Source organism: Girardinichthys multiradiatus, chromosome 13 (genome assembly GCF_021462225.1).
Source record: "Girardinichthys multiradiatus isolate DD_20200921_A chromosome 13, DD_fGirMul_XY1, whole genome shotgun sequence".
Lineage (NCBI taxonomy): Eukaryota > Metazoa > Chordata > Actinopteri > Cyprinodontiformes > Goodeidae > Girardinichthys > Girardinichthys multiradiatus.
This window is the reverse complement of record NC_061806.1, coordinates 29,852,176-29,871,537: the sequence shown is the minus strand read 5'-3', so window position 1 is coordinate 29,871,537 and position 19,362 is coordinate 29,852,176. Positions and strand designations below refer to the sequence as shown.

At 38.6% G+C, this 19,362-nt stretch overlaps 1 protein-coding gene across 2 annotated transcripts in view; it reads left to right on the top strand.

Moving 5' to 3' along the window:
• LOC124879391 overlaps positions 1–11,225 on the top strand; it is a 48,451-nt gene extending 37,226 nt beyond the window's left edge. Inside the window, exon 11 of one of the 2 annotated variants that reach the window (XR_007041025.1) lies at positions 808–862. Coding sequence is in view for 1 of the 2 variants with exons in the window: in XM_047383936.1 (XP_047239892.1) it covers positions 808–1,188 (381 nt within the window). In the remaining variant the exon portion in view is untranslated. Of the gene's footprint in view, positions 1–807 lie in introns of both variants that reach the window. The other variant, XM_047383936.1, reaches the window with a different exon arrangement.
• The last annotated feature ends 8,137 nt before the right edge of the window (positions 11,226–19,362 follow it).

Here is a 19,362-nt window from a genome sequence, read left to right as displayed (position 1 = left end):
TTAAGAAATTGTGTGAATTCATTCTATGTGTGTGCAGAGTTTTGCTGTTCAATAATGTCAGAGCTTGGCTCACACCCTTCTATTCTGTCCTAATACCATTGCCTTACTAGGCTGGTATTCACAGGACAACCCTTAACAGACAAAAATATTATTTGATAAAATATTAAATTATTAATATTAAATATTAAATAATATTTTCAGATTCATAGTCACAACAAGGAGTTAATCCAGAACAGGTGTGCAGCAACACCTGCAGCAATTAGACATACAGTACTCCATCATTCAGGTAGTAGTGCGCCCTCTAGGGGAGAACCTAGGAACTCCAAACAGAATGACACACAGGAACACTAACCTCCGGATTCCTGAAAGTTTCTTCTGTTATTTTTCTTCTTTTATTTACCCTGATGTATTTTAATTCTGTTTGATATCTGGTTCTATGATTGGTAATGTTTGTGTGTTGCTGCTATTCTTGGCCAGGTCTGTCTTGAAAAGGAGATTTTTAATCTCAACAAGATCTACCTGGTTAAATAAAGGTTATAAATAAATAAAATATCACTGAACTAAAGTATTGATTTATTGTTCTCAGATGGTAGGATGGTGGTTAACCTTTGTAATATTTTAAAGTGATGGAATTAATATTTATGAATCATAATTTTATATCATCCGGAACTGTTGAAGGGTTCTCTACTGTTTGGGCTGTATAGTAGTGCAGTCTGCACAAAGTAAATCTTTTATGTTTTCCTTAACCCACTCGGTTTTGATACATTTTTTTAATCCCTCTTGATGCCTTATTCTTTTTCCCCATAGGGCCTCGAGGTGTCCAAACCAGGCCACTACCAGAATCTCCTCTCAGACAACTTTCTGGAAATGAGTGACTCTGGAGTTGAGTTGACCCACTCTGTCCTCCCCCTGGACAGTGACACTGATACCGTGATGACCTACGCCTCCCACAAGCCCCTCCTGAATGCTGCGTCCCCACTGGCTGTGACGGAGGGAGTGTACTCCAACAGCCTGGAAGCCACCGCGGCCCTTGACGGAGACCTCAGCGCCATCCGAACCCCTGACTCTGTCATGAGCGCCAGCCCCGCCTCCAACCCTCGCTCAGCTACAGCAGCCACCCCTGATGGAAGCATGCAAGGTGCCGTGTCCCCAGCGACGGCCTCCAGGGGCGCCACAGAGTCCGACTAAGCTAAAACAGAGGGCAGGGTGGAAGGAGAAGAAGATGGTCAGAAGGAGTACTGAGCAAGTACTTGGGTGTTTCTGGAACCTTTTATTATCTAAACATGGACAGATCCTTCATCCCTACATCTGAAACATCACAGATAAAATATAACAAGGATGGATGTAGATGTGCTGGATATAAATGAAATGCACAACTTAGATGTTAAATTCACTCTGCGCAGAAAAAAGGAAAAGCAAAACAATAACCTCACTGTCTATTAATGAACAAAACAATCCAGTGCATAAAAATGCATGCAGTTCTGGTAAACATAAAAAAAGATATTTTAGATCAGATCTAGAGGTTAAAGTAGACTTTATGCATGCTTTAACAAATGAAACACTCCCTGCACTTAAATCATATCAAATCATTTGAATTCCTGTCAAATCTGTTTCAAGGAATCAGAGCCACGCTCCTAACAGTAAAGAGCATCTCGCCTTTGAGTTGGATCCTAGCGTGTTTCCTCTAACAGCTCTTTTTTTGTTTTGTTTTACAAAATCACAGCGAAGATTGCATTTCAATCCGCTCCTTAACAGTACAAGCATGTCTGAAAACATCCCCGCATCTCGGATGAAACTGCTTGTTTCAGCATTCACTCAGCGGAATGAGCTACTTGAGGTGTTATATCCCAAAAAAAATAAAACACCCTGCAAGATGAAACTGGTTCAAGTAGACTGAGCGACAATACCTTTCTGAAGCAGATGCTGCAACATTTGAACGATTTGTCTGAGGAAACTTGTCAAAACGTCCACTTTATCTCACCCTGTCAAAAAGTATCCCCATCTCTGTTTTTGTTTTCTGCTTCTAGTGGAGTTATCATTCACCCAGTTCCAGGAAAGGAAAACTCAAATTTTTTGTGACTTTCTGAGCAGCTCTTGAGAACATAATTGGATTCCTGGTCTCTTTGCAGACAAACCAATTCACGGATGTCGTCGCATTAGGACTGGTGATAAAAGAGATGAAAGAGGCGGGAAAAGGGTACGATTCTGGGAACAGATGAATGACATCCATGATTCAAAGCCTATTTTCATCTCAGCCCAGAATCCACCTCACAGAGCTCCCATTATTGTAGCCCAGTTGTTTGGCAAAATGAAGTGAATGGAAAGATAAAGTTGGATCAGGGTGTGATAATGATCGAGCCTTCGGCTTCAGTAAAATGATTGGCTATCAGAGACGTTTGTGTGTGGAGGAGAGAGGCGGTGGAGCTTCATACGATCAAACAATGGATAGAGACATGAGTCTTTTTGGCACGCTGCCTCCTTAGGTAAAAACTTGGAAATAAGGGTGAACTTATTATCAGTGACCTAAAAATAATGATTACAAATACTAGTCCTTTTTTAGGGAAGCCAATCCCAACACATATTTGGAATAAAACACATTAAAAGTAACAATATTTCAAAGGTTTCTCACACAGTTTCAAATAAACCAATGTAAACCTTAAAAGTTTAAAAAATAATACAGCAAATTTCTTTATTTTCTCACAGCTCTATAAGTGTGGACAACCTCTGTACATTCATTTTCTTTCTTTTTACAAAAAGTGAATTATCTGATGTTTTGGTAACAAGAAACAAGAAAGGAGATTTGAAACATTTTGGAGATATTTTGAGAGAAAAACTGTTCAGTGAGTAAAATTTCCAAGAAAAGATTTTGCATTTTGTCTAAACAACATTAAAATGTGGCTGGAATGTTGAAGGTAAAAATACATCTACAGAAAGATGTCTATTGATGTCTAATTGTTGTTGAAAAATGTATCAAATTGACTTAACACATTTTTCAGCGTTCGACATCAACATGGTTGAATAGACTAAAAAAGTAAAATTTTCAATATGTTTTTGAAATATCCATTAAAGGTGTCTATGGACATCCAGTGTTTGGAACATGTGGTTCATCTTTACTCCGAATTTGAAAACTTGGAAAAACTACTTTAAGTATAAAATCCAACTCTAAATGTTTGAGATTTCCTACCAACTTTGATCACAAAATCCAATATTCCTGCCGTGTTAAAAACACATAGTGAAATTATTAAACTATTATTCTTTACTTGTATCACAATAACTCAGCCATGTACATATAGTATAACACAACATCTATCTGTGAACGTGAATAGGATTTAAATACATAAAATACTAAAATACATCATAGTTTGTATGTTTTGCTAATAGTACTTTGCATGGTCACTGAATTTAACAATTAGATTATCACTTGCAAATGAAGCCTGGTTAGGTTTGGTGTGATTTCTGGATCTAATGGCTTTATCTGTACCTGGTTTAAAGTTTGAAGTTTGATTTCCAGCTTAAAAAGCTGGAGGTCAACGGCTAATCCCCTTTTCTAATTCAACATGGCTGCTGTGCGTAAGACTCAGTGATGCCTTTCTTTCTTATCCCTTTTGATGTTTTATGTGTCATTAAGTAGCACGCATACTACAGATGTTGTGAAAATATTCCTTTAGTGTTTAAATTGATAAAGTCTGACATGTACATTGTCAGCTTGTGATGCTAAAACTAGTTAACACAGTCCTAACGATTAGCTAATCCCACAACTAGAACTAGCTGGATGTGATATCATTCCCAGATTTTATGGAACGATTCGTCTTAAACTGAAAGCCAGAACTCCCGACTTCCAAGTTAGAAAAATCAAAAAACACCACTAGATATCTAAGATCAAACTTGAAATGTTGGGGATCCCTGGCAAATTTAATATGGCTGCCACATAAAGAATAGTGCTAGCTACAGTAATAAACGGTTTAGCACTTCTGACAGTTTGTATCTGAATAATTGGTCCACCTATCTTACTTGGTGTTTAAACATGTGTAAATGCAAAGATTTGCATTGTTTTGGCTTGTATTGATCATAGTAAGCTCCTTGCTCACTGACCATGACGATTAGCAACTCCCACTGGTTCTTATCTTGCAACTAGAACTTGCTAAACTTGGAAGTGGTGTCAAATCCAAATCCAAATTCCAGCATCTGATAAAAAGGAAGCAGCCCAAGCTCTCACACACTTAAATCTGCTTTTGATTAATTAGCTTCCCTTTCTCACTGTGAAAGAAGCTAATTCAGGTCACAGGAAACTAATTTCCACATCTAAACTCCATCCTCTCCTCCACACGTCCAGTTTCTGAGCAGTTTGTTTTTTAGGAAGCATCATGGCACCATCGATCCCATTTTCTGACACACACTGACCTCAACAGGGCTTTTGGGTCCCAACAGTCCTGTTTATATGTCAGTGTTACTGTTCCCATTGGCATCTGTTAGCAGTATGGCTACCTCACGCTGTCACTGAACTGATGTCAGCCTGGAGAGATTGCACGATTTAACTAAAAGCAACAACATGGGAAGTTTTATTATCAGAAGAGAAAAGCACAAATTTAGCATGTGACTGTTTTTAAATATGAATAAGGTTCACATTTCTATTCATCAGGGTAAAAAATACAAAGCAGCTATTGCAAATACAGTTAATGATCTGCAGTAAATGACTAGTTCCCTTATTCGGGAATATTTGATTGAATCATACAGCATTGTGTGTAAAAAGACTTGCATATCCAACTCAAATGAGAAAATTATCCATTTGAAGCCAGTTTTATGACTGAATGCTTAAAACCCACACTGGTGATTGAAGCACGTCCGAAATGGACTCTGCAGATCTGTAAATATCAGCTTGATGTAAATGAACTATGATAGATCAATTTGGTGGGCTAATAGCAGGATAGCCACTGAATATTTAATATAATCTAATGCATTATAAATGACAAAGGCACTAAAACACCACGAACACCATCCTTCTGAAGGAAAAACCACACATAGCACATCAGAACACAAGCCTACCACTAGTTGTCTGTTTTCAATACTGTAAATATGAAAATATGTGATCTGCATGTGTATAATCTTAGAATAATTATATGTTTCTTACTACAAGGCTTATGCAAGATTTTTTACTGCTTTGATTCTTAAACCACATATCCACAGTAGGTAGAAAACTTTGCCTATAGCTGGGAATCCTTCGTGTTTACATGTTTGAGTCTCATTGATGCTTCATGAAATACTTTCATCAAAGTTGGCCTCAGCAGGAGGTGAGCTGTCGGTAAGCGCAGGGCGTGCTGACACATCAGAGGTGCTGATGGTTTAAGCAACTTCAGTCAGATTAATCTTTTCATAGGATCTCATCTGCTTTAGAAGAAAAATATCCTCTTTAATTTGGTTCTGTTATTGTAAGCAGGCAGAGGGTTGAGTGTAAACACTTTTTTCAAATCCAGCTAGCTTTTAGTCACATTTATGTTTTACACCAACAAGGTCTAATGCTGTAAAGGAACATGAATTTGTCATGTTAATACACAGAAACTGCAGATATCATGTTTTCTCATGTATTCCTTTAGTGTTTTCTTATGCCTGGAGATGATTTGGTCTTTTTCACCAAACAATTATTAAACATACGCCTAACAGACCCTAACAAATGAGTGTTAAACCCCCCAAAATTAATCCCCTGCCTGAATCTGAAGTTTTCTTTAAAACGTAAATTATGTCGCACCTTAGAAATGATGAGCTTTTCAGAGGCCAGCATAATAAATTGAATTTAAATAATCTTTAAAATGCCTTTAATGTTTCTGCCTAAACACACTTCAAAAGCATTAAATGCAGAATGCAACAAGGTAGTAAGGTTCATCTTTAGCAGTAAAGAGAGCTGCAGGATTTCTTCAGGTCCCTCAAGCCGACTGCTGGCAACAAACGATTTTTTCAACCACGCCACTGTGCATGAGCATATGGTGACTTTTGGCTGCTGCAACCTGAAAAACTAGTATGAGCCAAAACCAGTGGCATGTTTCTAATGTAGATCTGAAAATTATGCAGAACCCTGAAGCTAAGTGCTCTTGTAAATTGGATGTCATGTAACCACTAGAGGGAGCTCTCAGAAAGTCAGATTTTGTCTAAAGAGGGTTTTAAAACAGGCGTAAAACTCTTCTGTAAAACATTTTCCCACCACTTAAAAGGCAAGTTTTCAGAGTAGCAGAAATGCACAGATCAGGAATAATATTATGACCACTGACAGATGAAGTGAACAACACTGATTCTTGATGATTACACCTGCTAGTGTGTTGGATCTTTTAGTTATTGCTGGTTCTGATGTCTGAATGCACAGTGCATATGGGTCTGCATAGCTGCAGACTAGTTAGGGTGCCAGTCCTTACACCTGTCCACTGCCAAAAGAACCAACAATGGCCATGTGAGCATAGGTATTGGACCACAGAACAATGGATGGAGGTGTTCGGGTCTCATAAATCGTGTTTCATTTTTCTGCTAACCTGGGGAACACATGGCACCAGGATGCACTAAGAAAAAATGGGAAGCTAGCAGAGGTAGTCTGATGGTTTGGTTAAGAGGCATTTGGGGAGATAAACAATGAGTTCAGGCATTGGAATCTGTAGTATGTGCTGGACAATGAAGTCCACTCCACGGAGGCCCACCCTCACAACTTCCACATGTCATGGCAACAGCTGGAGGACCAGCAAACCATTTGATCACAATAGTATGCCTGGTAGGTGTTCATTTGTTTCTGCGAAATTTGTCATTAGCTGACATTTTAGTCTTTGTGCTTGTTTATGTTTTTTACAAAGGTAAAACGACTGAGTAAAGTGTCAAACCTTCAAATTATATGGCAAGCAATGACACACAAATATAAAACATGCACAGTAACAGTAGCATGGGGGCTATTAAGCAACATCATACGGCTTATTTTTATCTTATTAAGGTCCGTTAAAGGCTTTAAACGGCACCTTGCTTTGCTCTCAGCGACCCCTTTCATTGTGTGGGACAATAGCACCTTTCTAGACATGGATGTGCATGTTTTTGTTGCAGGGCTGATAACTAATTTCCAAAAATTTCACACTATGCATCCAGATGCTGTTACTTTTCTTCAAGCACACATAAAACAGAAAATTGAGCAACAAGAGACATTGAAACGTGCAGAAAAGCAGCAACCTGTTCTTAATACAGAAAACATCCCTAATCAAGAGAGATGACATTTCCTTCTGGATTTTTTTGGTTGGGCACAAACCTCCAGAACATATGTATAAAATGAAAATTAGCATATAGTGAAAGTTACATAAAAACATGACTGTAATTGGGTTTTCTCAAACAAAAACGGGTTTTAATCAGGGACAACAGGAATCAGTTATCTGAAGACATACAGCTTTCCCTCAATCTGTCTCTGTGATTTGCATCTCCCTCCAATGCCCCATGTGTGCAGATTCATGCCCTGTGTGCATGTACTGACAGATTGGGTTGAATGAAAGATCTACAAACTGCTGGTTTCATTCTCCTCTTCTTCACAGTCCAAAGGCTGCTGGAGCTGATAATAACTTTGGAAAGTGCCAAACTTTTTCCAACATGTCATCCTTTTGAAAGTAAAAATGAAACATTTAATCATTGATAAAAATAAAAAAAATAGATACTCATTCCGAAGCCAGTTTAATGCTGTATGAGGTGAACGGACATGAGATTCATCGAGCTTACTGGGAAAATGACTATAAGTTCAGGCAATCATAGCTGATGGTGGCTTTATGAAAGGATTTCACTTTGTGTCATTCACCCTTGCTCTCGTGTTTTCTGTTTCATTACACGTCTGAGCTGCATTTCAGAAAGCTCCTCGGAGCAGAAGTGCTGATCCATGCTCCGGCAGAGGAAGATTTAATAAAATGTCCTTTCAGCCCTGATTCCCTCTAATATTCTGAAGGAAATAATAAAAAAATGGGAATCAATGTCTGCAGCGTGTGGTAGTTTGCTAATACCTATAAACCCAACAAAAACGGGAAGAGTGATTATACTCTGAGATCAGCTACTTTCCTTTCACTTGAGCTTGAATCAACAGCCTTTTTGATTCATGACAGATAATTGGAGAAACTAATTGCGAGCCGCTTATCTTTGTGGCAGTAAGCTCATTCTGGAGCAAAGTGTTTTCTAGTAATTACATTTTCCGAGTAATGAACACATAAAGTGACGGCACACCTCCTCGGAGCTCCTCCTGATGGATCCCTCGGCTTGAAACTTGTTTCTAACTTCATCTTCATCCTCCCAGCACCAGAGAATGTTTTTATACTACAAAATAAAACCTGAAATTATTTTGATATATTTTGTTTAAAGCAATGATGTCATCCCAGTATAAAGAAAAATCACCACACGTTTTAATAAATGAACATTTCAGAGTTTTTGTAGCATTGCATTTAGACTCTAGCTGTGTTTAATATTCCTAATATTATAAGCTAAACCTGCTGTCCTGTGTGTATGTAAGAGTTAGTGTAGCTGCAGCATGCTGGCCTGTAGATTGCTTGTTGGACGACAGGCCTGAAAGCAAATAATGATCACATGAAATGCATCTTTTTTACTATGACTGATCCTGATCTCTGGTTTCCTATGAGCCTCCTGAAGCTGATAATCACCTTATCACTGCTGGGACTAAAAATGAAAGTGGAGGATTTTATTTCTCATTTTGCATAAAGTAGATATTGAAGTGCATTTTTGGTTTTAAAAAATTTTCTGTCTATTTACTGGTGTGCAAGCTGAAATGAATAATAATTATATGAAATCTGAAGACAGAAGGCCTCCTGTCATCTTTGTTTTTGTGCTTTTTCTATTTTGTTTTGTTGCCTGGGTTAAAACTACGCATATAAGTGGAAAACATTTGGAAAACGCCTTTCAAAAACCACCCTGCCTCGATGGTTTTATCAATTTTTATTTCTCTCAGTTATTGTCCCTTTCTGTTTCTGCCTGTTTTAATGTATTATTTTATTATGCAGCAGTTTGGGTTTACTCCACAGTTTCATTAAATGAGAAGCATGTCAGTTTTGACCTTCAGAGTAAAACTAGAAGCTAGCAGGCAGTCTTATTTATAGAAACCTGAACGGATATTACTGACTACTACAAAAGACGTTTTAATGATTTTTCTAAATTTAAGATTGCAAACCAGTGGCAGTTTTCTGTTATGGGCCATATCGGCAGTTGCCCAGGGTGGCTTTAGAAAGGGGTCCTCAAGAGCACCAGATAAAAAAAAAAATTAACTTGTCAATCCGTAATATGTCCTTAATGTCCAGGAAATTTTATCAGCACAGATAGTTTGTTGTGAATCAAGTACAATGCAATACATCTGACAAATGTAATGTACTTCACAATTTGTTTCAAAGCATTATTGTTATTAACACAGACATATCAACACTCTCGTGACACATCTGCAACCTGCTGCATAGACGGCACCCTCACACCTATTAACACCTTTGATAAAGACTAAATTAATCTTCCATTGCAGAAGCATATTCTGACACAAAAATGTAGAAAATCCTTTATTCTGAAAATATTTATTCAGTATTCAAATCTTAAACACAATCACTGACATAATCACAGTTTTTCACCCTTCTACTGTCAATACTTTATAAAAACCCCTTCTGCCAATAGGAGAGCACTTAGTCTTCTACTATAATGTTTGACAAGGCTGTGGCATATAGACATAAGGATAAGGATCACAATCTCTCTAAATCATCCACAGTCCTGGGTCCTCCCTTATTTTCCTCTCTCTTCAGCTCAGCCCAGGATTTATGGTCTGGGGACCTAAGATGGTCATGGAGGAAGGTTGATTTTGTGTCTGGTGAATCATTTCAGAGATGACGGGAAGGAAATTTTTCTTAAACTTTTTCAAATTCAGTTGATTGCGTTGACTTTAATTATTTGGGGGAAGTCCAAATGATCTCTTTTCTTTGGCTGATGCCTTGAGATGTTTCTTCAGTATTTGCACTCAATGTTTCTTTCTCACAAAGCCCTCTATTACTCAAAGTGCACCAGTTCATCCTGAAACAAAACACCCCCACAGCATGATGCTTAAAAACATCCCCAAAGATCTCTCTCTCATACCCTGGCAGTGAGCAAATAGAAGTTGTTTAGTTGTCTAACTGACATGAAACAGGAAATGTTTACACACAGTGTATGTAAATATGTGGTTCTAGCTCTAACAGTGAGCATTTTCATTTCTTGTACAACTGGCCCACCTGGAGTGTTTGTTACCAAAATTTTGAATCTACACATATTTACATTTATGATGGTAGGACAGAAAATGCTTTTTCCTGGCATCAAACAAGGCCTGGTCATGTAGAGGCCGTCTGGTGGTTGTCATGGAGACATGGTGACATCAATATGGCACTCTGTGTATCAGCTCTTTACCAGTGAACTTTGGAGATATTGTTCTTCCTTTGCTTCTCTAGAAGAAACGGTCCTCCAGCCTTGTGGCCAGTAGCTAAATGAATTTGGCATTTGCATCATATTTATTTCCACGTTTACTGCCCAGGGAAGCAGAATGTTATGAAAAATCCCAGACATGATGATCCATCTTATAGAATAATATATGAATTTAGATTTAATGCTTCAGTGGCATTTATGTAGGACAACATGATTTGATAGGGGTACAATATAGCAAAAGGTTATTTTGCTAAAAGAGATTTTTCTGAATATGGAATAAGTCATCTCAAATTAATGGTTGTTTTGTTTTATACGTTTGCAGTGTAAGATGATACTGCAGTAAAATAACAACTTATTTTTACACATCTTTTCCAGAGGTGTCAATGATTGATATGTCCAGGTATTTTAAAAATCTTTTTAGATGTCTCCAAACAGACTACAACACATATAAAGTTTAGATTCCAGAGGTTTATTTATGCATTATTTTTGGTCATGTTGCTGTATTTTTAAATGCAAGTCTTGTTCATCCTGTTGCTTTTATTCTTGTTTAAAACAAATGAAAGCTTCAAACCCAAGTGTTTATTTCTCTTTTTTCTGTTCCCACAGATGGTATTTAATGACTTTAACAATACTCCAGGGTCCTTCCTTGTGCAGGCATTGATTGCTTGTAGAATAAATTACTTATATTTATACAGCATGAGACGTTTCGGGCATCCTGCACAGATTTGTATAAAGCTTTATTTTCTGTGATGTATAAATAAAACCAATTAAATAAAATTTTAACCAAAACCAAATCAAAAGGTTTATTTTGTGTCACTGGTTATTTGGGGTACATTTTCCTCTCAAAACGTTCTATTTTCCAATGAACCAAATAAAAGGATTAGCATCCAGATTGGATAAACCAGTGACCAAAAAAGCTCCTCTCTCCTAAATGTTCAGCTCCATGAATTTATCTGGAAAAAACATGGATCCAGAAAGAAACATCATGGACGGTTTTTCTCATGTATTAAAGGTTTGTGAGACTTTTGCTTGTGCAAAACAGGAGCAAACTACAGGGGTTGGAAAATGAAACTGAAACACCTGTCATTTTAGTGTGGGAGGTTTCATGGCTAAATTGGACCAGCCTGATAGCCAGTCTTCATTGATTGCACATTGCACCAGTAAGAGCAGCGTGTGAAGGTTCAATTAGCAGGGTAAGAGCACAGTTTTGCTCAAAATATTGAAATGCACACAACATTATGGGTGACATACCAGAGTTCAAAAGAGGACAAATTGTTGGTGCACGTATTGCTGGTGCATCTGTGACCAAGACAGCAAGTCTTTGTGATGAATCAAGAGCCACGGTATCCAGGGTAATGTCAGCATACCACCAAGAAGGATGAACCACATTCAACAGGATTAACTGTGGACGCAAGAGGAAGCTGTCTGAAAGGGATGTTCGGGTGCTAACCTGGATTGTATCCAAAAAATATAAAACCACGGCTGCCCAAATCACGGCAGAATTAAAGGTGCACCTCAACTCTCCTGTTTCCACCAGAACTGTCCGTCGGGAGCTCCACAGGGTCAATATACACGTGCCGGGCTGCTATAGCCAAACCTTTGGTCACCCATGCCAATGCCAAACGTCGGTTTCAATGGTGCAAGGAGTGCAAATCTTGGGCTGTGGACAATGTGAAACATGCATTGTTCTCTGATGAGTCCACCTTTACTGTTTTCCCCACATCCGGGAGAGTTATGGTGTGGAGAAGCCCCAAAGAAGCGTACCACCCAGACTGTTGCATGCCCAGAGTGAAGCATGGGGGTGGATCAGTGATGGTTTGGGCTGCCATATCATGGCATTCCCTTGGCCCAATACTTGTGCTAGATGGGCGCGTCACTGCCAAGGACTACCGAACCATTCTTGAGGACCATGTGCATCCAATGGTTCAAACATTGTATCCTGAAGGCGGTGCCGTGTATCAGGATGACAATGCACCAAAACACACAGCAAGACTGGTGAAAGATTGGTTTGATGAACATGAAAGTGAAGTTGAACATCTCCCATGGCCTGCACAGTCACCAGATCTAAATATTATTGAGCCACTTTGGGGTGTTTTGGAGGAGCGAGTCAGGAAACGTTTTCCTCCACCAGTATCACGTAGTGACCTGGCCACTATCCTGCAAGAAGAATGGCTTAAAATCCCTCTGACCACTGTGCAGGACTTGTATATGTCATTCCCAATACGAATTTATGCTGTATTGGCCGCAAAAGGATGCCCTACACCATACTTATAAATTATTGTGGTCTAAAACCAGGTGTTTCAGTTTCATTGTCCAACCCCTGTACTGTACAGTTTCCACATTTGTGCAGTTTATAAAATGATTGAGTTTTGTCTCATAAACAGTTCCTCTCAATGGTGCTAAAATCTATCTGAGGCATTGGGATAATATTTAAAAAAAGAAACTTTCTTCTTTTTGTGTAAAAAAGGCAAAAGGTGAACTCCACCTTTTGCCTATTTTTACTGATATAAAGAGATGGTTGCTTAAATGGACAGATTGATAGATATTTTATTAACCCTTTGAGGGAAATTTATTTGCATGAAACATTTACCATCTCTCAGTGTGTTGAACTGTTGCCTTATAAGAGAAAATAACGGATGCAAATGTTGATCAGGACACCATAGTAACATCTATGATGTGTTACAATCCATGCAGCTTCAGCAAAAATCTTTGAATAAATCATTTTAAGGAATTAAGCATTTCACCGTCTTTATAACCTCTAGCTGAACATTCAAAGTTTGTGCTTTTAGAGTCATTCAGTTAAAATGTGGACATTTCTTTCCCAACTTCCTCTTGTAGTGATGTGTCAAGGCCTCAAAGCGTGCTGAGTAATCCAGAAGGCTTTTTTTTGAGAACACTGAGGCTTGTGTGGATGATATACAGGTCCTTCTCAAAAAATTAGCATATTGTGATAAAGTTCATTATTTTCCATAATGTCATGATGAAAATTTAACATTCACATATTTTAGATTCATTGCACACTAACTGAAATATTTCAGGTCTTTTATTGTCTTAATACAGATGATTTTGGCATACAGCTCATGAAAACCCAAAATTCCCATCTCACAAAATTAGCATATTATTAAAAGGGTCTCTAAACGAGCTATGAACCTAATCATCTGAATCAACGAGTTAACTCTAAACACCTGCAAAAGATTCCTGAGGCCTTTAAAACTCCCAGCCTGGTTTATCACTCAAAACCCCAATCATGGGTAAGACTGCCGACCTGACTGCTGTCCAGAAGGCCACTATTGACACCCTCAAGCAAGAGGGTAAGACACAGAAAGACATTTCTGAACAAATAGGCTGTTCCCAGAGTGCTGTATCAAGGCACCTCAGTGGGAAGTCTGTGGGAAGGAAAAAGTGTGGCAGAAAACGCTGCACAACAAGAAGAGGTGACCGGACCCTGAGGAAGATTGTGGAGAAGGGCCGATTCCAGACCTTGGGGGACCTGCGGAAGCAGTGGACTGAGTCTGGAGTAGAAACATCCAGAGCCACCGTGCACAGGTGTGTGCAGGAAATGGGCTACAGGTGCCGCATTCCCCAGACCTGGGCTACAGAGAAGCAGCACTGGACTGTTGCTCAGTGGTCCAAAGTACTTTTTTCGGATGAAAGCAAATTCTGCATGTCATTCGGAAATCAAGGTGCCAGAGTCTGGAGGAAGACTGGGGAGAAGGAAATGCCAAAATGCCAGAAGTCCAGTGTCAAGTACCCACAGTCAGTGATGGTCTGGGGTGCCGTGTCAGCTGCTGGTGTTGGTCCACTGTGTTTTATCAAGGGCAGGGTCAATGCAGCTAGCTATCAGGAGATTTTGGAGCACTTCATGCTTCCATCTGCTGAAAAGCTTTATGGAGATGAAGATTTCGTTTTTCAGCACGACCTGGCACCTGCTCACAGTGCCAAAACCACTGGTAAATGGTTTACTGACCATGGTATCACTGTGCTCAATTGGCCTGCCAACTCTCCTGACCTGAACCCCATAGAGAATCTGTGGGATATTGTGAAGAGAACGTTGAGAGACTCAAGACCCAACACTCTGGATGAGCTAAAGGCCGCTATCGAAGCATCCTGGGCCTCCATAAGACCTCAGCAGTGCCACAGGCTGATTGCCACCATGCCACGCCGCATTGAAGCAGTCATTTCTGCCAAAGGATTCCCAACCAAGTATTGAGTGTATAACTGTACATGATTATTTGAAGGTTGACGTTTTTTGTATTAAAAACACTTTTCTTTTATTGGTCGGATGAAATATGCTAATTTTGTGAGATAGGAATTTTGGGTTTTCATGAGCTGTATGCCACAATCATCCGTATTAAGACAATAAAAGACCTGAAATATTTCAGTTAGTGTGCAATGAATCTAAAATATATGAATGTTAAATTTTCATCATTACATTATAGAAAATAATGAACTTTATCACAATATGCTAATTTTCTGAGAAGGACCTGTATGTGGTGACCTTCAAAGCCTCGGGAGTCGGCGGTACCATGTGACTGACTCAGGAAATGACTTGTAGGTTGGACGTGAGATTCAAAATACAGCGCTGTGACAAAGTCTTTGCATTCTCATCCTTTTCTCTGTTTTTACTTGTTAACCACACTTAAATTTTTCAGACCATAAAACACATTTTAATATCAGGCAAAGATAAGTTGAGTAATTACAATGTGCAGGTTTTAGACAATTATTTTTAATTTATTAAGGGGGGAAACAACCAAACCAATCTGGCAGTTTATGAAAAACTAATTGCTACCTCAACCTAATAACTGTGCTAAGCACAAATTAATTTGTTTTGGCTATCCATGACTATTAAAAGTAGAATCATTAACAAAGTTAGTAATTTTATTTAAACTTACTAAGTCTGGGTACCACCTGATAATCAGGAAATAATACCCAATTAGCTCTCAGTGTTTGTAAGTTATTGTGGCATGAATACCTCCCTGTGAGGTGTGGTATTATAGAACAATAGATGAAGGGGTGAATTCCTGCACTGGCGTTCTCGAACAGCAAGCCCTCAACAAATAGAGACTAAACTCAAACAACTTCTCTCCAAATACAGTAATTTATTTACAAACTTCAAACTAAAATACTTTAATTGACAAACTCTTCAACTAGGCTAGTAACATTTAACTTCTAAGTAAAATGAAAATAAAGAGGAAAACTAATACACTACGAGAAAAGGAAACCGAAGAATAAAACTGAAGCCAATTACAAATAAATCGATGCAGTGAAATCACAGTTCAGTGTGAATATGTTTGATTAAGAGCCATGGTTTGTTTTGAGGAATTTGAAATGAGGTCAAATTAGCTTTAAAACTAATTAAGTAAAAAAAAAACAGTTGCTATGTGTTCAAACGAAACCAGTTCAGAAGGGTAAATAAAATATTTAAAAATAATTTTTAAAAATGAGTTGCTGAATTAGAAATCCAAGACACAACCTCTTACGTGAACCGTTCTGACGAACAGGATCACAGGATGTCCAAGGGCCGGTGAGCTGCTTGGCGAGCAGCAGCTTTTGGTCTAGTCGCATGAAGGAGCGTCTGTTTGGACTATGGCTGGTTCCAGGCGTGTAGGGTTGGGATAAGGGTCTGCTCGGACCGGCGCACGTGCACTGAGGCAACGTGCGGAGCTGCTGTTTCACTGCGGTTTTCCCTCAGGGCAGTGAGAAAAAAATGCTGTCATCATAATCAAGGACATCGTCTCTTCTTAGGAAATCTTTGGGTCAGATTCTTTTCTGCAGAACCTCAGACAGAAAGGTTAAGGCGAGTAGTCCTATTTTCAGCCAGTATAAGGTAACCGGATACACAGACAGCAGAATGTACTTTAGATTTGATCCAAGAGTTTTCTCTGGGATTCAGAGTTTTTACCAGTCTCTTTTGTTCTATGTGTAGTTCAGTCCTTTTTGTTCCTCCCACAGCTGGGCTTCAACAACAGGCTGTGCCACCATTTCTTGATTACTGACAATAAGTCTTTTATATCTGTGGACAAATGTTGACTCACTCTTTTTTTACAGAATTGTTTTAATTCAGCCATATTGGAGCATGAAAGGCCTATTTAAAGTCATGCAACATCATCAAAATTAGACTAAATCCTAAGTTTGACTAGGCCACTCAAATACCTTTATGTGAAGGTTCACCACTATTCCATCTTTTCTCCATTTGTGAAAATTGGCTCTTGGTGTGGTTCACTGGCCCTTACAAGTGGCTTTGTAACTCTTCCCAGACTGATAGATGTCATCTGTTTTTGAATTTCTTTAGATCGGGGCATGATGTGTTGCTCTTTGAGTTCCTTTAGCCTACTTCCTGTTGTCAGACAGGTTCTGTTTAATTTTCACAGGTTTGGCATTAATCAGGTCTGCCTGTGGTCAATCACAGTTAAGTTATGATTTTGCAAAGAGGAAAAAATATTTTTTTTCCCTTAATAAATAAAATCCTCATTGGAAGACTGCTTTTTGTATCGAGTCAAATTATTTATGTCTGGAATTAAAATGTGTTTAATGATCTGAAACATTCGAGTGTGATAAAAAGCAACAACAGAAAAAGCTGTAAGGCGGCAGATTTGTCTTCACAGTGCTGTACTTTAATTTTCCAGAGAATTAAATATCTCCTGCTAACGCTGTCTACCTCAACAAAGTCCAATGTTTCATCCAACTGCAGTTAAAAGCTTAAACAGATTCTTGTTACAATAATGAATAAATTTCTACATTGATGTTTACACTATGCTGACTTCGCTTCTTTTCCCTCTGGCAATTTTCATCCAAAGTGTTTTCATTTCATTGTAAATGTTTTACTATTCATTGATCTTGCCCCTTTCACACCTTCTGAACACTTTAATGCATTTAAAGTGAATGAGGTTTTATTCTTGGCTAGACATTTGTTAAAATGCTTCCATACACCAATAACTCTAAGCTCAATAAAAGTTAGTTTTTTACTAGACCTTAAATTATTCCCTGATATTTTTATTCATAAGGGTTTTTAGGATCTTAAAGCTGTTTTATGAGAAGGAGAAATAGGAGCCTCTGAAAGCCCTTTTACAGTTCCACTTTATGACCGCTACAACCACACATGGTCTCCTGTCCCTGTGAAGTCTTTGTCACCATCTGCCACTCCAGCAGGGCTGTGTCCTTTTAGCTGGATGAGACAAACAGCGGCTGCAGAGATGAGCTCTGAAGTATCATCTCCAGACGCTGAATCATATCAGCATGTCTATCTCATCTGTGCAGGAGACAAAACAGAGCTATTCAGGAGGTCAGAGTGAGAGATGGCACGATGTCCGTCTTATGATGATGTCCTCCTGCTGGCAATGCAAACACTGAACATGACACAGATCGACTGCAGTGGAGACACACACTGAGAGCAGGAAATGGCTGAGCATTAAAAAGGTTTTTGAAGTTTGAATAACACTTGGTTCTTTTTACAAATGTCAACTGGTCAAATGTAGCTGTTGTCCGTCCATCTTTCCATCCAGATCCTGACTTCCTCATCAACATATTGTTTAATATAATTTATGTTATTTGTAGGACTTAAACAAGCACAATCAAACCTAAATCTAAAAATGCAAAAATGTGGCAGCAAATAAATAAATATTCTAATATTCTATTCTTGCTTCTAACCACACTTTTGCATCCCTTTATTTTCACTTTACGAAGGCAACATTGCAGTGGGTTGCTCTAACGTTAGGGTTATTCTATATATCTTCATGCTTCACATTTATCATGTTACAACCACAAACTTCTATTTTATTAGTCATTTATAGTATAGACCAGCATATCAAAGTGCATAATCATGAAGTAGAATGAAAGTCATGATTTTTAAACATTTTTGAAATAAATATACAAGAATTGTGGCACAAAGTTGTATTTAGACCACAAAATAAAATGATATGCAACCACCTGCTTTCATAAATCACCTTATTGTCCATCAGTTTTAATTTAATCTCAGTATAAGATTAAGTTAAAACAGATATAATTGCAGAATATAAATATAAGTGCAAATATTTGTTAGGTCTCAGAGGTTTGTTAGAGAACATTAGTGAACTAAGATGATCATGAAGACCAAGGAATACAGCAGATGGTTTATAAAACACAATACCAAGCTTTGAACATCTCACAGAGCTCTGTTCCTTCCATCTTCTGAAGATGGAAAGAGGTGAACCAACTGCAAACCAACCAAGAATTGGACGTCCTCCTAAACTGACAGGCTGGGCAAGGAGAGCATTAATGAGAGAAGCAGCCAAGAGGCCCATGGTAACTCTGGGGCAGCTGCAGAGATCCACGGTACAGGTGGATAATCTGTAGACAACTAATAGCTGTGCACACCACAAATCTGGCCTTTATGGAAGAGTAGTAAGAAGAAAGCAACTGCTAAAAGAAAGCAATGAGAGGTCCAGTTTGCCACAAGCCATGCAGGGGAAACATCAAATGTGGGGAAGAAGGTGCTCTGATGAGTTGAAGTCAAATTTTAACTTTTTGTCCTAAGTGCCTAAAGAAGGATGGAGGAATCTAAATACAGGTCAATATTTGAAGATGTTATTATTGGCTGCAAAAGACTTGAGACATGAGTTCATTTTCCAGCAGGACAATGACCCTAAACATACAGCTAGAGCTACAATGGAATGGTTTAGATTAAAGCATACTCATGTGGCCCAGTCAAATCCCAGACCTAAATCCATTTGAGAATCTGTGGCATGACTTAAAATCCTGATGTTCTCAAACATCGTCCATCCAGTCTGACAGAACTTGAAGTGTTTTCCAAAGAAGGTCTCTAGATGTACGAACCTGGAGGAGACAAACCCCAAAACACATGTAGCTGTAATTAACGTGTAATTGACAGTTGGTTCTACAAACCACTGACACAGAGGTGCTGAATACAAATGGACCCCACACTTTTCAGATATT